This window comes from Mesocricetus auratus, unplaced genomic scaffold (assembly GCF_017639785.1).
Source record: "Mesocricetus auratus isolate SY011 unplaced genomic scaffold, BCM_Maur_2.0 Super-Scaffold_100011, whole genome shotgun sequence".
Taxonomy (NCBI): domain Eukaryota; kingdom Metazoa; phylum Chordata; class Mammalia; order Rodentia; family Cricetidae; genus Mesocricetus; species Mesocricetus auratus.
Genome location: NW_024429195.1, coordinates 70,400,889 through 70,424,868, shown reverse-complemented (window position 1 = coordinate 70,424,868; position 23,980 = coordinate 70,400,889). Strand labels below are relative to the sequence as shown.

Sequence of the window (23,980 nt, the reverse complement as noted above, 5' to 3'; positions counted from 1 at the left end):
ACCTCTCAGCAAATGAACTTTACAAAGAATGAGTGATCATGTCAATTCTCAGCAAAACTAAACAATGAAGATAGTTCAACAACTTCTAAGTTATTTGACAGAATCATTTGGTTCCAAAGAACAATTCCAAATGTTTTCTGAAAGATCTCAGCAGAAAAAAATGAGTACTGCCACATCAAAGCTCTGAATCTGTAAAAAGCAGCTGTGACTAAGGACCCTGAAGGCAATGAATTAATATTCAGCTGCTCTGAAATGAAGTTATGAAATAAGAATGCTCACAAAATATAGTAAGCTCATACACATTTAAAATGACCTTCACAAATGCCATGTAAATATATGCCAATCAGTTTTGAATTGAAAGCTACATAATTAGTTCTGTGAGTCCATGCCAAAACTATGTCACAATTTTGCTAAATTTAAATTACACAGGGTGGTAAATGAAGATGAACATTCTCAAATGTTGTCCCATTTAGCATATTCCCCTCTACAAACATACAGCGTGCATGCATGCACGCACCCAGACACACAACCCAGACACACACACACACACACACACACACACACACACACACACACAAATACACACATGGAATCATAAAAGCAGTACAGATCTGGAAAGAGTTATGTCATCTCTTTATTTGCAAACCCAAAGGAAAGATTCACAAGAAAAATAGCTTTACATTTATTTTCTCATATTTCATGCATGCAAAGGAAAGTTGGCAATTTTTCTAAGTATCATTTGTTACAATCTGAAGAGTGCTTATTCCACAATAATACTGTAAAGATATCCAAATGTTCTTTCTTCATCTGCCTTATTAAATGACAAGAATTTTGATTCCAGATGGAATATATTACATAGTATCATCTATCAAAAGTTACATAAATCCCAGAACATAAAACATTTTGACAAACAAAAGCATAATGGTTTTGGAGTTTGTACTTTACTCTGCCCTTTTATTTAGGGTGATGATAGTGACGTTAGAAATATTCTTGGAAAGCAATAAAGATTCAGAAACAGAGAGCCTCTTTTTCTATGTGAAAAGTCAGCCTTTACTTCCAATGCTTAAACAAGCATTTATGGGCTATATAATTTTTCTATGGAAGTGTTGAAGGATAGGAAATATCTATCTACAAATATAACCAGCATGTCAGGTATAGCAAAGAATTGAAAAGATCAAGCAGACAAATTATACAAAGAGAGGACAATGGCATCAATTTTTAATCACAGAGAGTGCATCATAGGGCGTCTGAAGATCACTTAGTGACCAATGAATACAATCATTAATGACCAGTTTTAATCCCATGTTCAATCTGAAGGAATTATGATAATTCAAACAGCAGATATATTATTTCTAGTCTGAAATGCAGAGAAAGGGGGCTGGAGAATAACCAAGGGAAAAAGTTCAACACATTTCCTATTTCTATCTTAATCCAATCATGAGCAACATGGTCTCAACCCCAGTGGTTGGGGGCAAGTTAGATGATAAAGGTTAGTTGTTAGGACACGGCTGATTAATATGTAATTTCAGGCAATATCTAGATTTAGATTTTGTTGATTTAAAGAACATGATAAATTATATTCTAAAGCAGAAATAGATTGCTCCCTATAACTAACTTCATCCCAAAAGACTGGATAAGGCTAGGTATTATCCAGTTCTTCCCTTAATGCTATTTCAACTATCAACACAAAAGATTTTGAGACAAGCATTTGGGAGTGAATGTTTCTTAGAAATTACACTAGAAAGGAATTAAGGAAGTCAGGCAGGGAAGTCAACAAAGGAAAGTATCATGAACAGTTACAGGAGCAGAAAGATGGGGATGAAACCACTCCTGGGCTCAACTCATGAAAATATTCAGTGTTAGTTGATGACAGGTTTTACTTTTATATGCAGGACTCTTTCCACTTTGACTGATAAAATTTTATTCTCTATAAAATGGATAACTGGATGTGCCTGGATCCCAAGAAACTAAAATTTTTTATAAAGTTTCAAAAATAACCATGTTAACATATTACTGAGCTGTGGAGACCACTCAGTGGTAGAGTAGGAATCTAACATAATGGTGGTTTGGAGTGATATTTGCAACAATAAAAAAAGATCTAAGAGCTTAGGATGTAGGTCAATATCAGATTGGTTGCCTGACATATGTAAGACATCATGCTTTATTATCAGTGCTTATTCACAGAACTGCAAACAGAGAGCAGAGTTGCATCTGTAGATTTTATCCAGTCCTGATCTTGTTAAGAGATAAAAGCAAAGGGGAACAGTTTTTGCCTTCACCATGAGGTTTTCCATCTGAAAAAGAACAAATTTTAACCATCAAAAGTATCTAGTGTTCCATTTCTGAACTCTAGCAGTGCTTAATTATATGTGTTTTGTGTGTGTGTGTGTGTGTGTGTGTGTTACAAAATGTACTGTCTCCTTCCGTAACCCCAGGGAGACTAGAACCCTCTTCTAGAAAGATGGAAGTAGATGCAGAAATCCACAACTAACCATTGGGCCAAGATCCTAGAGTACAACCAAAGTGAGGGAGGAACAAAAATATGAACACAGAAGTCAAGATAATGATGTGGAAAACCATAAAATCAGCTAACCTGAGCTAGTGAGAGATCATTGATTCAGGTCTGACCAATAGGGAATCTGCATAAGACCAAACTAGACTCCCTTAATATAGGTGACAATGGTGTGACTGGGACAATATATGAGGCCACTGGCAGTGGATCCAAGATCTAACACTAATGCACAAACTGACATAGTTGAGCCCATTCTATATGGAGAGATACCATACCCAGACTAGACACAGGGGTGTTGGGGTGGAGAGGTGCCTTGGTCCTGCCTCAACAAGATGACAAACAGACTTAGAAGACTTCCTGTGGGAGGCCTTACCCTCTCTGTGGAGCAGATGGGAGGAGAGGGGACGGGGGGGGGGTGGGAGGTAAAGAGAGAGGGGACCTGGGATTGGAATGTAAAAAAATAAATCAATAAAAAAGGAAAAATATTTACTCTCTCCTTTCTTATCTGAACCAAAAAAGATATCTTATGGCACAGTAACATGTTTCCTGAAGGAGAAAACAAGGTCAGAAAAACATGTGCATAGTGAATAATAAGCAAGACTAAACGAAACTTCTCCACAGGAGAAAGTATAGTGTCTATGAAAGTCACTGGAAAAAAGCTCACAGATCTTCATGATGGTCCATGCAGAACCAGCAATATTTTCTCAGAATCTGGCAAGAAGTTTTGTTACTGCTTTAATTTTGAGTTTTGTAGAGAGAGAAAATGGGAAAGGGCACCATGTGTAAGTAATAAAAATTCAGTCGCAAACAAACCAGATCCTCCCATAGCCCTCATGATTAAAATTGCTTCCCAAACTATTCTACAATTGATGCCAGATGTTAATCGTGGAAGCAGAAGATAAAGAGGTTATGGAGAAAGAAATCTCCATTTTAAACAGTAGGAAGTTAACTTATGAAAAAAAGGAGCTGGGGCAACCTGGTTAAGCAATCACACATCAGTGACACAGTAAATCGTTTTTCCGCAGATGTTTGAGTTTTATATAGTCAAATCTCTTTTTCAGGTTGAAATGCATAATTTTGAGGAGGAAAGCCCTAGACAGTTTGAGGTCAGCAGGCATGTGACCAAAACAAACACATATTTTAAGAGGTTGCTGAGGGATTTTACTTTTGCATAGTTAATTATCTCTCATTGATACTAATCACATCTGCAACCTGTAGTAACAGGTCTGAATCCTGACATCTCTAATAACCTGAATCCAATTGCTATTTTTGTACCAAAAACTCAAAATGTCCACATTTGTCTTCTCTAACCAAAGATTTCTTTATTTTGCTGATTTCTCTTCCAATTTGCAATGCATTTTTATTTCTTAATAAAAATACATTTTATTTCTTGATTGGAAATATATTTTTATACAGTATATTTTGATCCCCTTGGTCCTTTACACACACCCACATCTACAACAATCTTTTCTTTCTCATTAGAAACAGGTATCTAAAAGTGACACTAAGATAAAATAAAACAGACACAATAAAAGAGAAAACAAAGAAACAAACAAATAAGAAAAAGAACAAAGAAAAAGCAGGAGTAACACAGACTGTCACAGAGACACTCGTGTTTATACACACAGACCCCACAAAAGCACAAAATTGGCAACAAAGTCACATATACAAAAGACCTCTGAGGTTTAAAACTAAATGTCCTGACAAAGCATTTGGTAGAACCTAGAAAGAGGCCATTGAGTTAGTTCTGTGCCAGCCATTGACTATAATGCATTCTTTCATCCAATCATTTCGGTGTTCATTTGATCATTACATCCCACACTGAAATTTCCCAAGAGTTAGGAATAGGAATAGGAGACACAAAAGTTAGAAAGAGCAATAAAAATGTGGTCTCTTATTAAGCAATCTAGCAAAGAATTGTCATGCTGGCAGAATATAATACCATCGAGAAAGCTGTCGGCTTAGCCCATCCTCGATTACCTCCTAGTTCTGAAGTCCCAAAAAAAGGCATTTCATACAGTCTTTTTTTAAAATTTAGGTTAGAAACAATCTTGTTTCCCATGTCAATCCCAGCTCCCTCTCTCTCCCCCTCCCTCCCCACCAGATCCCCCCAGTCCCTCACCCAATCTCCAGTCTAATCCCCAAGAAGAGTAGGGCACTCCATGGTGGATCTCCAATGACTGTCATTTCATCCAGGGCAGGGCCTAGGCCCTCTGCCAAGAGTCCTGGCTGAGAGAGCCTCCCACACTGTGGCATGGGAACTCAAAGTCTATTTGTACACCAGGGATAAATATGACATGGATTTTGAAGGCTGAGTGAAATGTTCCAGTCTCATTCATCTTGAGCAAAGTCTGAAGTGGGGACAATGAGAACTGTGTGTTCCCCCTCCTTTCTTTTCCCCTCTTCCTACTTCCTCCCTGCCCTCTCTTTCTCTCTCCCTGTTATATCTCACCTTAGAGATCTTGGTGGAAAAGAATAAATGCTGCAGTAGACCCAAGATAATAACTGCGAGCAATTCCTGACTTTAACTGATGTGAAACTTGGTGGCCCATCTTTGCACCAGTGTTCACGCCTATGGATTGGAAGGAAGGACTGTACCAGACTTTGCTGAACAATATCTACCAAGTTATTCATAGTTAGGTTATTCTGCTTCAATAAAATTGTGCAAAGTATCACTGGGTTTCCATAAAAACAAAAGAAATCAACTATATTTTACAGCTCCAAATAGAGATTATGAGAGTAGCTTTACTTTGGCCCATGATATTTTGTATGGGACATCTTACAGCTTGTCAGTTACAATTTCTTCAGATGCAGCTTTCAGTTGCACTTTAAAAATGGGCTCTTATGAGTAAAACCGTGTTGAAAACAAACAGCTGTAGAGGATAATACTGTTATAGAAGCTCTGATGATATTCTTTTAACATAATTGTCACCTCCAGTTAAATATCTAATACTGCAAATGAAAAAAGCTAGTATTTAGTGATCATAAATTCATCATGGTCTTTTCTCAATTTCTAGCAAAAGTGGAATATCGTATCTCTTAATAGGATGATAGAGTAATATACTGTCATTTTATATTTATGGTGCTATGTACATATTTGATAATGCTTAATATTTAAGCAGGTTGAAAACTAATATGAATCTACCATCACAGTTTATTTGTTGAGTTTTCAAAAACCATATGAAATCTTACACTAGTGGTTTTTTAATTTGTTTTGGCTTGTTTTTCCTTTTTTGGTGCTGGTTTATGTTGTTTTCCTTGGTTTGGGGGTTTTGTTGTTGTATTACTTTCTATTTTTGAGAAAGAACTTAAAGTTGGATGGGTAAAGAGGGAAAAGTATCTGAATGGCCCTGACTATATAATATGATTAAAACATACTTAAATTTAATTGTAAATAATAAAAATATAATGAAAAAGTTTCTTAAGTATGTGCATATATAATACACATACCTATATACATATATACATACACATTCACACACTTTATAGTTGTCTTATAGTGGGGTTACAGTGTTCCTATTAGATACCACAGGCTAGAATATTAAAAAACACAGCTCCAGAATTGAGTGACTTTTGAAGGTGTAGACCAATAGGGTCCCATCAATTTGCCAAATATCATCAGCTACTGCCATTTTTCTTGGCTACCTTCAGAACTTGATAGTAATCTCCTGTTGCTGAAGGTACCACATGATTATGTCACAGATCATAAAAATCAAGTTGATATCTACTTGGAAGCTTATATCTATTGGCTAGCCTTCATGGTGTTATAAGGTACAATACACCCTGTGCCTTGAGGCAAAATTATGTGAATCCTGTGAGCAGCAATTATGACTAGACTGGAAAGTAATATTTATTGATACAACAGTGTATTTTGTATTGGAATTTTATTACAATAGTGGCAGAAATGTCAGGGAGTATCAAACCACTTTCTGAGTTTTAGATTGACTCCACATAATGAAACCCATATTGGACCCAAGTACATGTGGCCATAGTCTTTATTGGAAAAACCACTACCACTACTTTTCTAAATAGTCACTGTACTAAACCAACTCATAGTGTCTTATCATTATACCTATAGAGTAGTGTGTCTGTCAACCCTAATCAGAGAAGCTTCTTTTTGCAGTATATGGCAAATAACATAGAGACTTATAATTGATCAAGATGTAAGCATAAGAGACTTACTAGTGCTGATTCTTAGATGAGACATCTATATCACACCAACTCCCATGAGGCCCAGGGAATATTGTAGAATAAAGATTGTAAGAGTCAGAGGAGATAGATGACTACAAGAAAACATTATTTTCCAGACACAGCTGGAGAGTTGCATGTTTGAACTCACAATGATTGAGACAGCACACACAAGATCTGCAAATGCTAAAACCAGACGAAACCCCCAGCATGGATAGTGTAGGAGAATACAAAATCCCACCCTAGTTAAAGTACTATTGGAAATGGATAGATGATGGGAGTAAAAAGAGTCAGTTTTCTTTAGGTGTGTGACTTTCAGTAGATAGATCATTCTTTAGTGAAAGGCCACACACCCGCAAACATATGGGCAGTACAAACTATGCTTGTTGGGCTTCACAAAGAAAGAAGGAAAAGGTAGACACAAAGTTGGGTGAATAAGGAGGATGGGTGGAAATAGGAAGAGTTGGGATGGACAGGACATGAGTAGGATGAAAATACATTGTGAAATTCTCAAAGAATTCATAAAAGTGTGGTGTGTGAGACAATGATGAAGTGAAACTTACAATAGTTAAGGCTTAGTTACTTAATTGCTATAACTTACTATAATTGCTTGCATAAAATGAAATGATCCCAAAGGTATAAATATTATTGAGTGGTAGATTAAGTATTACTTAAAATGTTGTTTTTGTTCTGTTAACCTCTATTGACTTAGGACTGACTTTGAATATATATATATATATATATATATATATATATATGCTAACTTTGAGTAAAATCAGTTAATGAAATGTGTCAATACCTGGAGCATCATAATTGCCACAGTAAAGCAGAAGAATAATACATACAAAATCAATGAGGAACAGCAAGATACTCAATAATTTATTTGTATTACAAAATACATTGCTAACTCATAAAATTTACTTTGTGCCCACAAGTATTTACAGTATGACTAAGCATGCATGATTGATTACCAAACCACATGAAAAGTAATGCTTTATCCAGAAAATAAAAATCTCCCAAATGAAATATTTTTCCTTTATATCTCTAAATCTTAGGCAGGCTCATCTTTGAAATGAGATTTCTAAACTTAATATTTAGGAATCCTAGAGGTTTCCTAATAAATTTAAAAGGAAATTCTATTTCCTCAGGTTGAATTCTTCATACATTCCTCTCTGGAAGAGACATGGCAGATGGATATATCTATTACAAACACTTGTGCAAACACAGTCCTTTCCTGGATTTCATAAAAACCCATCCCACTTTCCAGTTTTGGTATGAGATTCCTCATAATGTTCACCTTCAATGAACACTGTCAGCCAAAATATGAAACTGTTGCTACAAACATTACCCATGTTTCTTTTAACTTTGGCCCTTTCAAAAGCCTTCAAACTCAGCGGTGGTAGCATTTCTTCCATTTGACTTCTGAAATATAAGACTTGGAAATTCTTGTGTCAGCTTCACATATCAGCCCTTCCACAATGAGAAATGCAAAACAAATCCTGTATATACTTATTGACATTATGTCACTGACTGCCTCTACTGTCCCGCTATTTTCAAAGGTGATGTGTATGATAACTCATTTTTCAAGTAAATCATGATCTTGAATACATCTTGTAAATATCTTCATTTTATAACATAAGAAAATAACTTGCAATGCCAGTTATTATGTCTAGCACATACTTTTATTCAGAATCATGTTTAAAGTTGGAAACACAGAAAAACATTTTTGAAAATTTGAAACAAAATTTAATTAAAAACTTTCAAAATATGAAATGTAAGATAAATATATACATAGCCACCACATTGTGTAATAATGTTTATAGATCACCATGTTCAGATTCTAGCTACTCTTTTCTTTAGGATTTAATTCATAATGACTTTCTTTTTATTTGGTTTTATATCTAAAGTGTAACGATTTCCTGAACTCCACTTTGGCTCTTGATCCTAACATATCCGCAGCTGCCTGTTACCAGGTTATCACCAAGTGTCACTAGAGACATCTGTGTTAATTAACTTTAAACTTTATTTTGATCTCTTTCATCCTGTGTACGTAATTTAACAAACTCATGAAGGTTTTGGTATAGTAATGCCCTCATATCTAAGTAAACATATTATGCAAATTCCACAACCATCCCCACACCCCAGATACAGAGAATACATTCCCTGGCTGGAAGTGAAGCGGTGTCTACTCTATGAAAAGTCTGAACAGTCAGATGTAAGTCAATGACAGTAAAATAAGTTTCAATTTATCATTGCAAATATTGTCTTCATTGCTCAGTCACTTCCAAATTCTAAATAGAAAAAGATAGATATATTTTTATTTTAGTTTTTGCAGCTTGTTAGAAAGATTTGTTTTTATAGGTAACAGAAATTGCCTAACTCCTCGAATTTTCTTGTTTCATCGTCATTTCACAGCATCATTTCATGAAGCATTGCGGTACAGTAATTCTCATATCTTTGACTCCTGTCTGCTACCTCATTTGATTACAGCGTCCGATTTTTGTTGCATGCACCATGTCTTCAATATGCTGTCTTTATTTTTGTATTTTCTCTTTTTCTATGTCCTTGACAAATCACATTACATTTTTGTGGTCTTTTGCTCTTTCTTCCATGAATAAGGTGTCATTCAATTCTATCAAGTTGACAGCACAGATGAACTATCACATTAATAAAAAATTTGGAAAAGTTTTGACCCAATATCATCATCATTCAGTAAATACTATCTATTATAATATTTAAAATATTTTTGTAGAAATATAACAGCCCATGATTATTTATTCGATGAGTGACAGATGATATGAACAAAATTAATTTACAAAAATTCCTCCAAAACATTATATTTTTGTTTTTACATATCCATTGGAACTGTTAATATTTTTATTAGTTGGCCACTTACAAAGGTTTCCTACTTTGTAAGTTCTTTAAGAACTGTTTACCACTTTAATTAATTACTTAACTTTTCTTTTTATTTATTAAGGGGGTTGTGTTGTGTGTGTGTGTGTGTGTGTGTGCGTGCGTGTATGTGTGTGCGTGTGTAAGTGTGGTTTGTGTTCTTGCAAGCAGAGGTGAGAAAAAGCTGCAGGAGTCAGCTTTCACCTTCCACCATGTCAGCTCCAGTCATCTAGCTCTAGTAGGCAGGTTTGACAGTGAGTGGCATTAGCTGCTGAGCAATCTTCCTTGACTGTCTTTTTCAAATACTGGATTGTCTTTTATATTATATTATATCATTTTAATTTATTTTACAGCTTCATTATTTTTTCATTTTTGGCTTATTTTCCTTTCCTTTTGAAATATTTATTTATTTATGAATGCTCTATTGGCATGGACACCTTCATGACAGAAGAGGGTATCAGATTCCAGTATTGATGGTTGTGAGCCACCATGGGGTTGCTAGCAATTGAACTCAGGAGTGCTGGTAGAGTAGCCAAAGTTCTTCTTAACCATGGAACCACCTCTCCAGCTCTGATTTTCCTGTCTTATACTTAGGTGCTTTACAGTGAATCTTAAATTGTGGTTAATTTAATTTATCTTGTCTTCAGATTAAATTTTCATTTTACTATTTTACCTCTATGAAGAACTTTTCCTGTAATGTGCTTGGACATGCATTGTTTTTGATTCAAATGGAAACTGTTTTTTAATTGTTTTCTAACATTTTATTTGATCTGTTAGTTAGAAAAGCATTTCCTAATTTCGATGGACTCTTGTTTTGCCTTTGTTTTGTTATTCCAACTTTTAATGGAATTGCTGATATATATTGTTTTCAGCATAATGGTCTTACTATTTTTTCTCATTTAACTTATTGGTTACTTTCTTAAAATAATTCATTTTATGCTTTTTTTTCAGCAACACATATTTTGGTGTGTTTTAGGTTTCTATTTAAACTTCTTGGCCTTTTGGATATACATCCCTCCTTTTGTGTTTTTTTCCAGGCATTAGAATATGTGGTTTGGATTTTCTTAGGCAACTTAGAGTTACTTGATACTGTAGTTGGTTCCATTTGGCTCCACATTGATATCTAGTGTTTGCATAAAAGCTTAATTTTTGAAGAAAGTTTTCCAAAGAATAAGCCAGTGTTTTATTCCAGGCTTATGGGAAATATTTTCATGAACTAGCTTGGCGTGTGTGAGAATTTTATTACCTTTTCTTCTCCAAAACTATTGAAGCAAAAAACTGACAGGCAGCACACAACTATTTGAAGAGCATATCCTTGGAAAGATGCACAATATCTGTTTTCTATATGATGGTTCACTTATTTCTGCCCATCTTTTTATTCTCGAAATTAAATCACATAAATTAAAGCTTCCCTCATCTGCCCAGGCACAATTGTTGCCATAGGTATTTAGTCTGAAGACTGTTCTATCTCATTAAGGCTATGTGGTATTTATGTTTGTTTGTTGGTTGGTATTTTATGGGCTGCTACAACTCTAAGCATCCTTCTTCTAAATTTCTATTGGCTTTTACTTTTTGGTTTGGACAATTCATTTCCCTTTACTACGTAATATCCCCTGAATAGTTCTATAGAATGGCCTTAGCATGTCTATTTCTGATCCTCCTTGTTACTTACAAGTAATTATCCAGAAGGAACTGGAAAAATAATGACACTTACCATGAAAATTTTAAAAATGGGTTTATTTCATTTTTACCTGTCTTATTTTCTTAATAATACATGATAACTTATAATTACTTCTTTTTTATTGTCTGTTACCATAACTTGAAAGTATGAACAATGAAAGCAACAATGTTTACTACCTCAAATATTTCTTCGTTCATATCATGTAGCATTCCTGGTCATATAATTAAAAATTACTTATTGAGAGAAAAGTTGGGAAGATATTATTTTAATGTAATACTTTGTTCAATCTTTGAGAATTTCATACAAGGCAATAAGACAATATTCTTCTCCCACTATTCCTGCTAGGTCTTCACAGGTCTATTCCCCCAACCTTCTTACTCCTTCCCAAATTTGTATCCTCATATTTATAAAAATAACTCACCACCTCCAACTTGTATTGCTCAAATACTCCTAGGTGTGGAGCCACCTTTGAAGAATGGTCCATCTACCAGGAGCCAAATCCTGACTTGATTTACCTTTACCAAAAAAAATGTTAATTATCAATACTGCTTAGGTTAAGAGTAGGAACTTCTGAGCCACCCTTTGACTGGCTTGATCCTGTAAAGATCTTGTGAAGGCATCTAAATTATAAGAAGAAGATGAAACAAAAGTTAATCTCTGCATCAACTGTATATAGCCGGAATAACACCTATATGATAATTGGTATATTTGGTCAAGTAATGTTACTAAAACTTCTGAACCTTTATTATTGAGGTATATTTTTTACATTCTTTAAGTACTTTTTCGTTAGTAATCATGGCAGTAATGCATGTCTTAAACGCAGCATATCTGGAAATTAAGATAAATTTACTTATACATTTGGAGAAAACACAGTAATGAATTTTAAACCTGTGTGTATTTCAGCCCTTGCTTCCAAGAGCAGCACAGCATTGGTTCTGAGGCAAAGGAGTGAACTTTGGAAAGTGTTTTCAGTTCTGAATCAAAAGCCTATTCATATATAACAGCTATGAAAGCCAAGGTACAAAGTATACCATTTTGTAAATAAGTCCATGAATTAATTTATTTTATTTCAGGCCAACAGAGTTAAACACATTAGACAAGCATAGAGCAACTTCAGCCAGAAGAAGACTTGGTATGAATCATCACTAACCTCATAGTGTAGAATCCAGGAGCCAAGCATTAAGACTGTGCACATAGCAGGCTTGTGCAGACCTTAGTGTGTGCAAGCCAGAGATTTTTACTGAGAGCCCCATAAACACACTGTGTTTAGCTTCCTTACTCTAGTAAAAGCATCTATTGATTTCAAATGTTTTCCAAAGTAAGATATATTTACTAGTGAAGACAAAACTTGAGTTTGTGTATAATTTACATGGTATGTGGTTACCTTGTTGATGACTGAAGGAGTCCAGCCCATAGTAGAAGTCATTCATCCAAGGTGAAAGTGACTTAGGAATAATCACTTCATTTTAAGACATGGTCTATCCTGGATCCAATGTTCAGGCAGGCTGTGTGTCCTCAGTAGTCCCTAGGACTCAATCCCCAAACATACTGCAAAGATATAGTATCTTTAAAAATCGGACTAATCAGTAAATAAACACATGTGTTATTCCATGTCATTCGTACAAAAGGATAGTGCTGCAAATTTAGAGTCAAGGTTAGATCATACAGAAAACCCAAGTTGACAGTTCAGCAATATACACAATATACCCTACCTCACATTTCCCCTTTCACGAGGGAGCGGGGAGGAAGGGAGAAAAAAAGTTAGAGGGAGAGAAAGAGAGACAGGGAGGGAAAGGGATAGAGATTCATTTCCTATGGAAAAAGGCATAACTGAATAGGTGAAAGTGGTGAGGAGTGGGCTAAAGTGGGTGACTTAATTGTCACCCAGGACCATGGTCATGTCTGTGTCTGAACTGCTATCTGTCACCAGGTGCAGCACTCAGGAGAGTAGCCTGTGCACCTAGCCTGGGCAACACAGTAAAGTTGACAGACACTGAGGGTGTTTATTTAACTGCCTCTACTCATTGCTCATCTCTGCAAGGGTTGAACTAGCCAGGGCAATGCTGGAGAGATCACCCAGGTGGTGAGGCCAGAGGAGAACTGGGGAGCTGACCAACACTGTGACAGCCCAGGCTCAGAACCAGGGTTATGAGTTGGCCAACCCCAACATTCAGCCCATCTATGATTTGCTGGAGCACGCGAAGGGGCCAATTATGCAGCAAATCCAAAGCTTCAGAATCTCATGACAGAGGCAAATAGCGGGTTATGCAAGAGGAGTCCCAGTGAGAGCCCAGCATTGACAGCATAGCAGAAACCAGAGGCCTCGAATCAGATCACTGACTCTTGGCAATGAGTACTTGCAAGTAAAGATACATGGATGAACGGGTTTCCTGCGTGACTCACTGTGTCAATCCCTAGCTTCCATGATGAGATTTCCCCCTTCTTTTCTCTTTAATTTAGTTTTATTTTATTTTGGGAGGAGGTTGCAAGAGCAGATACAAAGGGAAGGGGAAATGAATGGGATCTAGATGCACGATATGGAAGACAAAGAATACATAGAAAGAAAGCTTAACTTAAAAAGAATAAGCAACAAGTACTCTCATTCTTTGAGCCATTTCTTAGGCTCTACAGTGAGTTTTTAAAAGAAATGCAGGAAGTACAACATAAAGAAGACATGTGAAAAGGAACAACTTGAAGTCACAATATAACACAGAGAACGTTGATGGCATCTGATTATAAGTCATGTTATCTTATGTTATCTATCTACCTTCCCTTCCTTCCTTCTTTCCTTCCTTCCTTCCTTCCTTTCTTTCTTTCTTTCTTTCTTTCTTTCTTTCTTTCTTTCTTTCTTTCTTTCTTTCTGTCTTTCTATCTATTATCTATTTATTTATCTGTTTGTTTGTAGTGCTAAGGATTGAGCCTAGGTTTTACAAATACTGAACAGGCGCTCTATTGATGAGCTATTTATTCAGTCATTTTTTTTCATTATCAATTTGAGGCAAGGTGTTACTAAACTGATAGAGGTGGACTTGCACTCCCTTTGTAGGCCAGGCTGTCCTCAAATTTCAGATCTTTCTGCCTCAGCCTCTCAACTACCTGGAATTACAGGTGTGTGCCATGATATCTAATTTCTTGTTTTAGTTATTAGTTAAGCATGAGAAATTTGAATAACTATTTGGAAATTTTAATGCATCATAAGATAAACACAAAGCAGAACATTATAAACAGTACACTTTGCCTAATACTCTTAGCATCTTTCATCCAGTTCACTTAGAAGACTGATGAGAATCCCACCCCTCGTCGTGTTCCCAATCTGTTCAGAAGATCTTGTCTCATTCCTATTCTCTGGGGTACCATGCATATCCCTCTTAGGTTCTTCATAACTTCAGAGAACGAGGTACAAAACCAGCCAAAAAAGCTTTCAGCATATGTTTCTGTTAAGGTTCCAAGACCTCTGTTCAAGATGCCTTCTTTCTTCTTTCATGAGGCTTTGGTGACAAACATCCTTTATTTCCCTTTCCGACCACGAAATATTTAATGCAAAACTCTTGTACCAACATCTAACTTAGTTCACTAGCTGATTGGATATTGGGCATTCACCAAATACCAACAAATATACCAACAAAATAATATCTTTCTGGAAATACCATTCTGGAAATGGTAATACATAAACTAATAATTTATACTATAAGGTCATATTATTTTAAGTATTATGGGGAAATTGTTCTTATTTTAAATGGAACAGTCAGAGAATGAATAACTGAGGTCACTTTCGCGCAGAGTAATGTGATTGACAGTCAATATGAAATTCTCTCAAATATTTAAAAATCTTTTGAGTGACAGGTATTTATTGGTTTGATTATAACTAGAAAAACAAAATAAACTATTTTTATGGCATCTCTTTATCTGTAGTGATTGAAACCAGAATGATAAAAGATAAGGAGCAGGTATTACCACCTCCTCAATTTTCAGGCTTGAAGAAGAGCCCTAGAAAGATTAACCTATGCTTCTCAGTTAGTTAACACAATGTACGACTTCCTTTCCTGGGCCAGATGTTTTGTGTTCTATACTTTTAACCAGAAGAATAACTAAATTGTAGACATATTCATAGTTTCAGCATAAGTCCATCCCATATCTTTCTGTATATAATAGTACGCAGACTTATACATGAATAAAAAATAAAGCCTATCTCAAGAAACCTGTAGGAAACAGCTTAAAAGTGTTTTTGGATGGCATTTTGTTTAGCCACAATGACAAAGGTAATGAAAATAATAGAATAAGTAATTGTTTTATGGACTGTAGAGAACAAGTCATTGTCATCAGTGCAAGTAGCCCTATATCTGTTAGAATAACCCAAAGAAAACTTGGCAAGTCTTAAGTGATGATTTAATATTTTAACTAATTATTCAATTAACTCATTAAAAGAACAACAAAGAGTGGGGGAGCTAGGAAGATAGCTCAATTGCTGAAGTGCTCACCCCTAAAGTGTAAGGACAAGTTTAGATCCCTAGTACAAATGTAAAACGCTGAGTGTGGTGGCATGAGTCTGTAGCTCCAACTCTTGGCAAACAGACAGATTAACCTGAAGTAATTGGCCAGTGATATTAGCTGAATTGATGAGCTCCAAGCTCAATGAGATGTCCTGTCTCAAAAATTAAGACAGAAAGAAAAAGAAGATGGCACATAATAAACATGCATTCTTATGCACAGGCATACAACCATATGAACATGCATAGATCCACACCAAAAAAAAAACACTGAGTGTGGATTGCCATTTGTTGGGTTTGTATAATATATGTATGTATTACATAGAATCTGTAATTTGTAAGGACAGACTACAGCAGGTAGGCACATAGGGACATTCTTGTAAACTCAGCAGTAAGGAAATGGAAATTGGATGAGAGAATCTAAGACTTGAGGCCAGCCTGCGATATATGTATATAATCAGATGGGTAAAAGAATCGAGCAGTAACACAGAACAAGATGAGAAAGAACAAGTGTGCAGGAATCAGGAAACCCTCCTTGTGGTAACACTTACTCAGATCCTTATGCAGTATTAAAAGTTACAGTAGGAGATGCTGAGAAGAGATAAGTGAACACATGCGGACCATGAGAAAACAAAAAAGAACAAAATGCCAGGCACTGTGTAGAACACACTTATAAACTCTTACACAGACACAGAAGAGAAGTCAAAGATTTATCAGAAGTGCAGGTGGATCTGAGGGCAGAAAGTGAATCTTCAATGTTTACCCCTTTTCGGTAATGATATAAAGAGGATAGGACAATGGTTCCCAACCTTCCTAATGCTGGACCTTTTAATACAGTTCTTCATTTTGTGGTAATCTCCAACCACAATACTATTTTTAGTTACTTCATAATGGTAATTTTGCTACTATTTGAATCACATGTTTTCTGATGATCTTAGGAGACCTCTGTAATTTTGCTACTATTATGAATCACATGTTTTCTGATGATCTTAGGAGACCTCTGTGAAAGGGTTGTTTGAACTCCCAAAGGGTGTTAAGAACTGCAAATATAGGAAATGTTGTGATAAAATGCAACTTATAACAAACCCCCCTTAGTGCTAATAGCAGAGTCAATACAAAACCACTGTTTACCAATTAACAATGAAGCTTATCTTTGTGGATTTAAAATCAAAACAGCCACCACTTTTGTAGTTTCTCCTGATAGATGGAAAGAGAGTGCAAAAAGGTGTGTTCAAGTGTAGAGAGTTATGATAATTGTTTCTTTTCCGTAAGTGTTAGAAGAAAGTGGAGATAGTGAAAAGATAATGGAGCTTGTGACATCATCTCTCAGAAGGCAAGAGACGAGTATACTCATACAAGAGCCCTAGTAAGATGATGAAGTAAGTAGGCTCAACAGTTTGAGGATGTAATAATGATGATGGGTTACTGGTTAGGAATGTAGCCTTGTTATACATGAGAAGACAACACAGTAACATGCCACCAAGACAAATGAAACATGCATATGGAGAATCATGTCACTGGGAATAATGTCACGGGTCTGCGTGAAAGGTAGAGGCAATCAGAAACAAAGTTGAATTCTAAATGGTGACTAGAAGGTCAAGTAGGGAAGCTGTAAGCAAAGTATCATGAAGTCATAGTAGATGTGCCTGTTAACAGAGCAAAGATATATATTGGAAGATAAAATGTTGGGGAAAAATTCCCTCATTCTTAAATTATGTGAATAAAACAGAAGTGAAAAATGACTGCCAGAGAAAATCTTTTTAAGATAAAGTAAGGAAAGGAAAATCTTCCCCAAGAAACTGAAGACACACCTATTTATAGACTGTAGATATGGCTTAAATGATACTAAGAGGGGACTGCATAAAATTGTGAGTGCATGTAGAGACCTGCAAAGTGCCACACCCTTAAGATGGTACTGGCTTCCGCCTCTGCTAGCCCGATAGCAAGTGCTCTCTGTGATAAACAACTCCTTATTTGGTCAAGGCTGGCTATCAGGCTTGCTTCCTCGTATGTGGACCTATCTGCTGTTGCCACATGGCTTACCGTGGTTGGCCGCCCAAGGGCCTTTTTAAGCTGTGGGCGGGCACTCCCTGGGGTCAGAAGATTTTGTTCAAGGTCCTGAATAAACTGCTTGTGAGAAGGATTCCTGAGTCACGTCTTCCTTGCTGGTCGAGGTGGTCGTGACAAGTGCAGGCAACACAGGGCATGCGGATTTAGGGTAACAGTGGTAGAACTGGAGTTTTGCACTCCACCAGTGTGTAGCAAGCCTCCAAGGTAATGGAGGTTTCATGTTAATAGGCCCTTATGAGAACATAACTGAAGACTGGAAGCCATGGCTTAATTGATTGACATCAGCGGGTGCCATACACATGGCCTCACTTGTACCCCTTTGATGTAGACTTTTAGAAGCAGTGCCAAGGGAAGGCAACATAGATTATCCTCAGTTACTGCTGCTCTTGGATCACTACTGTTACAGAGTAGAAAGAGGCAATCATTAGAAGAAGTCTTTTTATTTTTTCCCAGCACTGATGCTGTTAAAACAATCAGCATAGTTTTTAATTCTGTAAAGAGTTGTAGCCAAAAGATTTTGTAAAATGTTTTGGAGCTTAAAAGAAGAAAAGGTGCCATAAAGCCTCAGTTATGAGCTAATACAACTTGTCATGATAACTGATTCCCTGGGGTTTCTGATAAACAAGCTTAGTCTCTATTAGGAAAATTATCAGGAGACGAAAAGATGTTACTAAGGATAAAACAGACTGGAACTGGTAATTAATCCTTCCTCCCTGCTTGGTGGTGATTAGGCCTCCAGGAGGTTGTTACAAACTTGAGCACTAACAGTTCAAAATAGTTTTTGAACCTTTGAAAGAAGCCTGAAAAAGACCAAGGTAAATGATTCAAGAAATGAACAATTTTTTCTGTTTTTTTGAGACAGAGTTTCTCTGTAGCTTTGGAGGCTCTCCTGGAACTAGCTCTTGTAGACCAGGCTGGTCTCGAACTCACAGAAATCTGCCTGCTTCTGCCTCCTGAGTGTGGGGATTACAGGCGTGTGCCACCATGCCCAGCTGAAATTGTCAATTTTTATAAGAAGAAAGGAAAGTATGATTAACTTGAAAAGACTGACAAATTATAATTGTTGCTTAAGTTTTGTACTATGACAAGCAGCTTGTCTTTTTATTTTGTTTTATTTTAACAGAGGCTTATGTATCCCAGCCAGGTCTTAAATTCATGCATCAGAGGATGACCTTAAACTTTTGATTCTCCTTCCTGACTATCCAAGTGCTGGGATTCTAGGCATGCTTCATTGTGCTCTGATTGGGACGTGCAGTAGTTGGAACCCAGAGTTTTGCAAAAGCTATGCAAGCACTCTACAAACATCCCCTGCTAGTCTTGGCTTTAAATTGTGATAAAAATGTGGTTTCTATTACTTTAGTAGATAGTGTTCTGAAACTGAAGAAAGACATCATCTGAAAACCAGTTTACCATAGGACATTAGGGAAATATTATTTCTGGAACTAACCCTGAAGGAATGCCCCTGTCTGTGAGTAGTGATAATCATATCACCTAAGAGTACATTGGAAGAACTAAGAGTTTGTGAATTGTCTGACTCAATACATGGCTTTGCAGCTAAACAGAACTGGTACAGGAACCAGGATTTGGCTTTTCACCCACAATCTAAAAGTTTCCTCCACATGAAGGATCAGGAAAAAAATGTCCTGTTGCAAGGCAGTCTCTATTTTTTGGGTGATCTTCACAGGCTTCCTGCCATAGTACACCTTCACTATTTCAATTCTAAATAAAGTTGATCCCAACAAAAGGCATATACCACGAACTAAACCAATCAATTAGAAGCAAGTGTGGGTGGTGGGAATGACAGAATAGAGAGTCCTCAGCAGAGTGGGTAGAGAAAGATGTTTTGAGGACATAGAAGTTTGGGAAAATGGTATAAAGAAAAGAGGTAGATCTTAAGAATAGACCTTTATATTTCACATGAGTTTGCCAAGAACCAAACTGGCTTTCACAATCCAATACAACTATTTACATTGGTCGTATAGGAAAGATTCCGGATGCAAAAGATTCGGGCTTCTAGAATTCTAAAAAATGTAACAGAATAGAAGATCTATCACTTGTCTCCTTCTCTAAGACTTCTATAGTTTTGGAAGTAAAGCATGGAAAACGAACACATATTCTTTTTCTTTCCCTGTCTGTAATGAAACTGAATTTTACAAACCATTTTCTGTAAGAAAAGTTTAAAACAATTTTTTTGGTTTGGAGGGGGATTTTTTCTAATGTAATTTGAGTTGTTGGGCTCTGTTAGATAAAAGAGTAACCTTTCTAAACGCTGAGATCATATTTATCCATTATTTCTAGAAATAAGGCTTTTAAATTTTTCATGCAAAAGGTTCATTGTTCGCTGTTATCAAAGTAGTCTAGGCAATCAGAATAATTTTGGATAACTTTTCTTACACAAAGTGAAATGGACAAGGCTTTTGTAACATTTGAGATTTTAGTTAACAGTAGTGAAAAGTGAAGGATGTAATTCAAGACATGTAAAGTGTGAGGGAATTATTTGTTAGATTATTTGCTTAAGAACCCTCATCTACAATAACCTCATGCTGACTCCCTTCCTTTCATAGCTGGTGAATTTCTTATAGCTGAAGCATATTAAAACTAACATTTTTCTACTTAAATATTCTAGGTGACATGTTGGCAATGATAACTCTCATTAACATCATTGCGAGCTTTGTGTACTGTGTAATTGGGATTATGAAGCTTAGCTTGTGTGACTATAAAATAATGTGTGGCTTTTAAAGACAGAGAAGCATTCTCCAGGTTAGATTTTTCCAAACAGAAAGTTGAGTGTTATAAATTCCACCTCCCACAGACCAGAATTCATATCCATTGGTCAGGGGCAAATACCAAGGGCTCTGCGTGCTCAGTCACTTTGTGCCACTCCATCAAGTCGGAGCCAAAGGTAAGTTTTTACACTTGTTTTCCTCTTTTTACCCCTAGTATAACAACCTCTAAAAAATAATTCAACTTGCTTTAAGAACTCCTGCTGGACTTTCATCGAGTGGGCTTGGTTTAATTTTAATGCTGACTGTATATTGATATTATTCTTGAAAAATCCAAAATTGTGGATTAGCTTAGGAATTAATAACATTGGGCAAAATAGTTAATCTTAATAGTTATAACAGATAGGAATAAAATTGTTGTTGTTTCCAATATATGCTTTAAATCAATAGCTCTGACACTGAACACAGCCTTTGGCAATGGAGACAGACATTATTGATCGATATTGACTGAAATATTATAAAGAAGTAGGAATCTAGTGATGCTTCAGGTATTGCAAATGTACTGATACTTATATGGCAATTTCCTTTTGGAATGTTTTTTGTGATATATATGTGAAAGTGTAAAGTAAGCTTGTATTATTGGAATATGACATAAACTGACTAACAATATAATTATTTGGAGGAAGATAAATATTTGTAGCAAAATACACATAGATATTCTCATCAATTTTATTTCATACAAGCTGCTTGTCCTTGTCCTGGTCACTTTACTGGGAAAGTAAATTGCTAATGACCTCTCATATGCAGACATTTGTAATTAAAGAGAAAATATGAAATGAGAATCAGAATTAGCAAGTGCATGTTTTCCTTGAATGATGGAATTTGCTAGAATATACAAGGAAACTTACTTTTCAGCTGTATCTCTTCTACTACTGTACACTTGACAGTGGGGGCATGGTTCATGGATGATTTGTTTCATGGAGGATTTGTGAGCCATGCTGTCCTACTAAGGAAGACCATTGGTTATTTCTAGCAATTCTAAATCTACAACTTGGAAGGGTATTTCCAAAGGCAAATGAAATAGAGTCAAGTTAATCCAGTGTGGAAAAAAATTGAATTAGCATAGGAGAGAAGAGGAGAGGAGAGGAGAGGAGAGGAGAAGAGAGGAAGGAACTCTTTGTCCTGTTCTTATTCTCAGAGGAATCCCTGATCTGTTTCCATCAGCTTCACAAAAGGCTTGTTTCAAGTAACTGAAGCTGCATTCAAGTAAAAAAGTTACAGATTCCTTTCTCTGTATGTTCAGAGGGGCAAACACTACATATACTGTCCTTAAACCCAAAAAGGATGTCCAAAACATAAAATCTTTTCATATTATACATTAAGCAAGAGACTGTATTATTCTGTACAGTGAACAATTGATTATTAATTTATATTTTTGATATTTCCAGTGTAAACACTTAAAATTAAAAATGAGATTTTGTTCTTAAGTTAAACTATAGTCAAAGAAGTACACACAGAACTAAAGTTTGTGATATGATAAGGATAAGACTGTGTTTGAACTGTTGTAAAGCCTTTCATTATAACAGAAAACAAATTATGCTTCCTAGCAGTTACAGAGCAAAAGATTGCACCATTTCTATGTGAATTCAATTCCCTTCCTAATCGTGTAAATACTGCCTTCTGATGTATATTCTTGTTGTTTTATTAGTCTAAGTCTTAGTTATTAATAATCAAAATAAAATACTAAGGAATAACAGTTAATTTTATATTCTGCTAAGACATTAGAAAATACTGAATTAAATATTAATTAATAAATAATTTGAGTTATATTTGCAATCATTTTCATAAAGTTAGCAAAGGACAGGTATGAACAATGACCTTCATTAATTTGTTTTGGGGACTTGTATACACAAGGTAGAATTATGAGTGTCAGTTGTATCAGTAATTAACTATTAGTTTCCTCATGTATAAAATAGCAAGATAATCAATCACCATCTTCATCATTGTCATAAATATACCTCTACATCCGAAAGTTAATGAGAGCTCTCGGGTTTATTAAGTGGTAATGGGAGATGTGATGCTCATAATTACCTGGTGACAAGAGGCTTTGTGAATCAATACATCGCAAACCCTTTACAACCAAATATTTTCCTATCTGTGAATAACATGAAATGCATTTCACTGTAGTTTACCCTATAAATATATGAAGATATGTGTGAAGGGACATTTGAAATTACCAATTTGCATATGCTATATTTTTAAATTATTTCTGCAAAGAAAGCTACCAGCTGGAATTTGTTGATGCTGACATTGATCAATCACTTCTATGTAATGCAAACTATTTCTGAGCTATTATATTTTGTGGTTAGGAAAGCTTGAAAGATGAAAATGCTATCAAGAATTGTTCTGGTGCTCATCATTTTTGATGCTACGTTGACGGCCCCAACTACGGAGCTCTTTAACTATGACTCAGAAGTCTATGATGCCATCTTGGAAGACGTGGGAACCTTTTATAACTATGAACAAATACCTATCAACCAAGTAGAGGTAATGTCTTCTTCCCACACTTGAGGCTTTTAAAAGTGTTGAATGATGATTGGTAAAGTTTATTTGTTTTATCAAAAGATTTTGTTTACTTACAAAGCAAAGTTTGGATCTCAACTTCCTATAAACATCTGGCTACAACATTTACAGCTTTTCCAGTGTGAATGCTGAGACAGTCTTTTTGTTCCCAACAAGAAAAAAATAATAATACTTTTATTATGTGTGTATGCATGCATGTGCACATATTTGTACACCATGACACTTGTGGAGATGAAACGAAAATTTGAGAGAGTTATTTGTCTACTTCTTGGTGACTGACCTCAGGTAAAGGCAAGTGCCTTCACCAATATCACACCTCACTTGCCTGAAAAAAGCAACAATATTTTCTATACAACATGTATATTTTTAAAGCAAGAAAGTATTAAAGCACTCATTATGTAATGCTGAGAAAAGCTTTTGAGGTTAAAGCAGACAAGAAGATAAAAAAAGCATTTAGAGGGAGCACACTGATTCAGAATTGTGCTGTGTACCAGGAGTAAATGTGCATTTTTAAATGGTAGGTTTCTCTTCCCAGAAGTAAAGGGGGGCATTGGCAAGGTTACAGCCCATTACATAAATCTGATATGACATGTTTCTAATTAAATGCTGGACTTCTTACACTTCCATATAACTAAAGGATACAGGCTAATTCTCTTGAGTCAGAGGAGTCAGAGCACAAACAGACCTTGCAGCATGATTTATATGCAACATTGGCAAAAAGTAGATATATGTAAATAAGGGAGAAAATCAGATTAGCTTTAAAAGATCATTGCAAATTCTGAACCCTCTTTCAAATGTAAATCTTAGAATTACCATTTGCTATGGCCTTGACTACAAAGTATCT

The 23,980-nt window shown here is 35.8% G+C and overlaps 1 protein-coding gene across 1 annotated transcript in view; it reads left to right on the top strand.

Annotated features, from left to right (window-relative positions):
* The first annotated feature begins 20,464 nt into the window (after positions 1 to 20,464).
* Positions 20,465 to 23,980, top strand: part of Epyc (epiphycan) — a 32,992-nt gene continuing 29,476 nt past the window's right edge. Inside the window, exons 1-2 of the mRNA XM_013111874.2 lie at positions 20,465 to 20,732; positions 22,923 to 23,100. Coding sequence (XP_012967328.1) covers positions 22,936 to 23,100 — 165 coding nt within the window. The 5' untranslated portion in view covers positions 20,465 to 20,732; positions 22,923 to 22,935. The remainder of the gene's footprint in view (positions 20,733 to 22,922; positions 23,101 to 23,980) is intronic.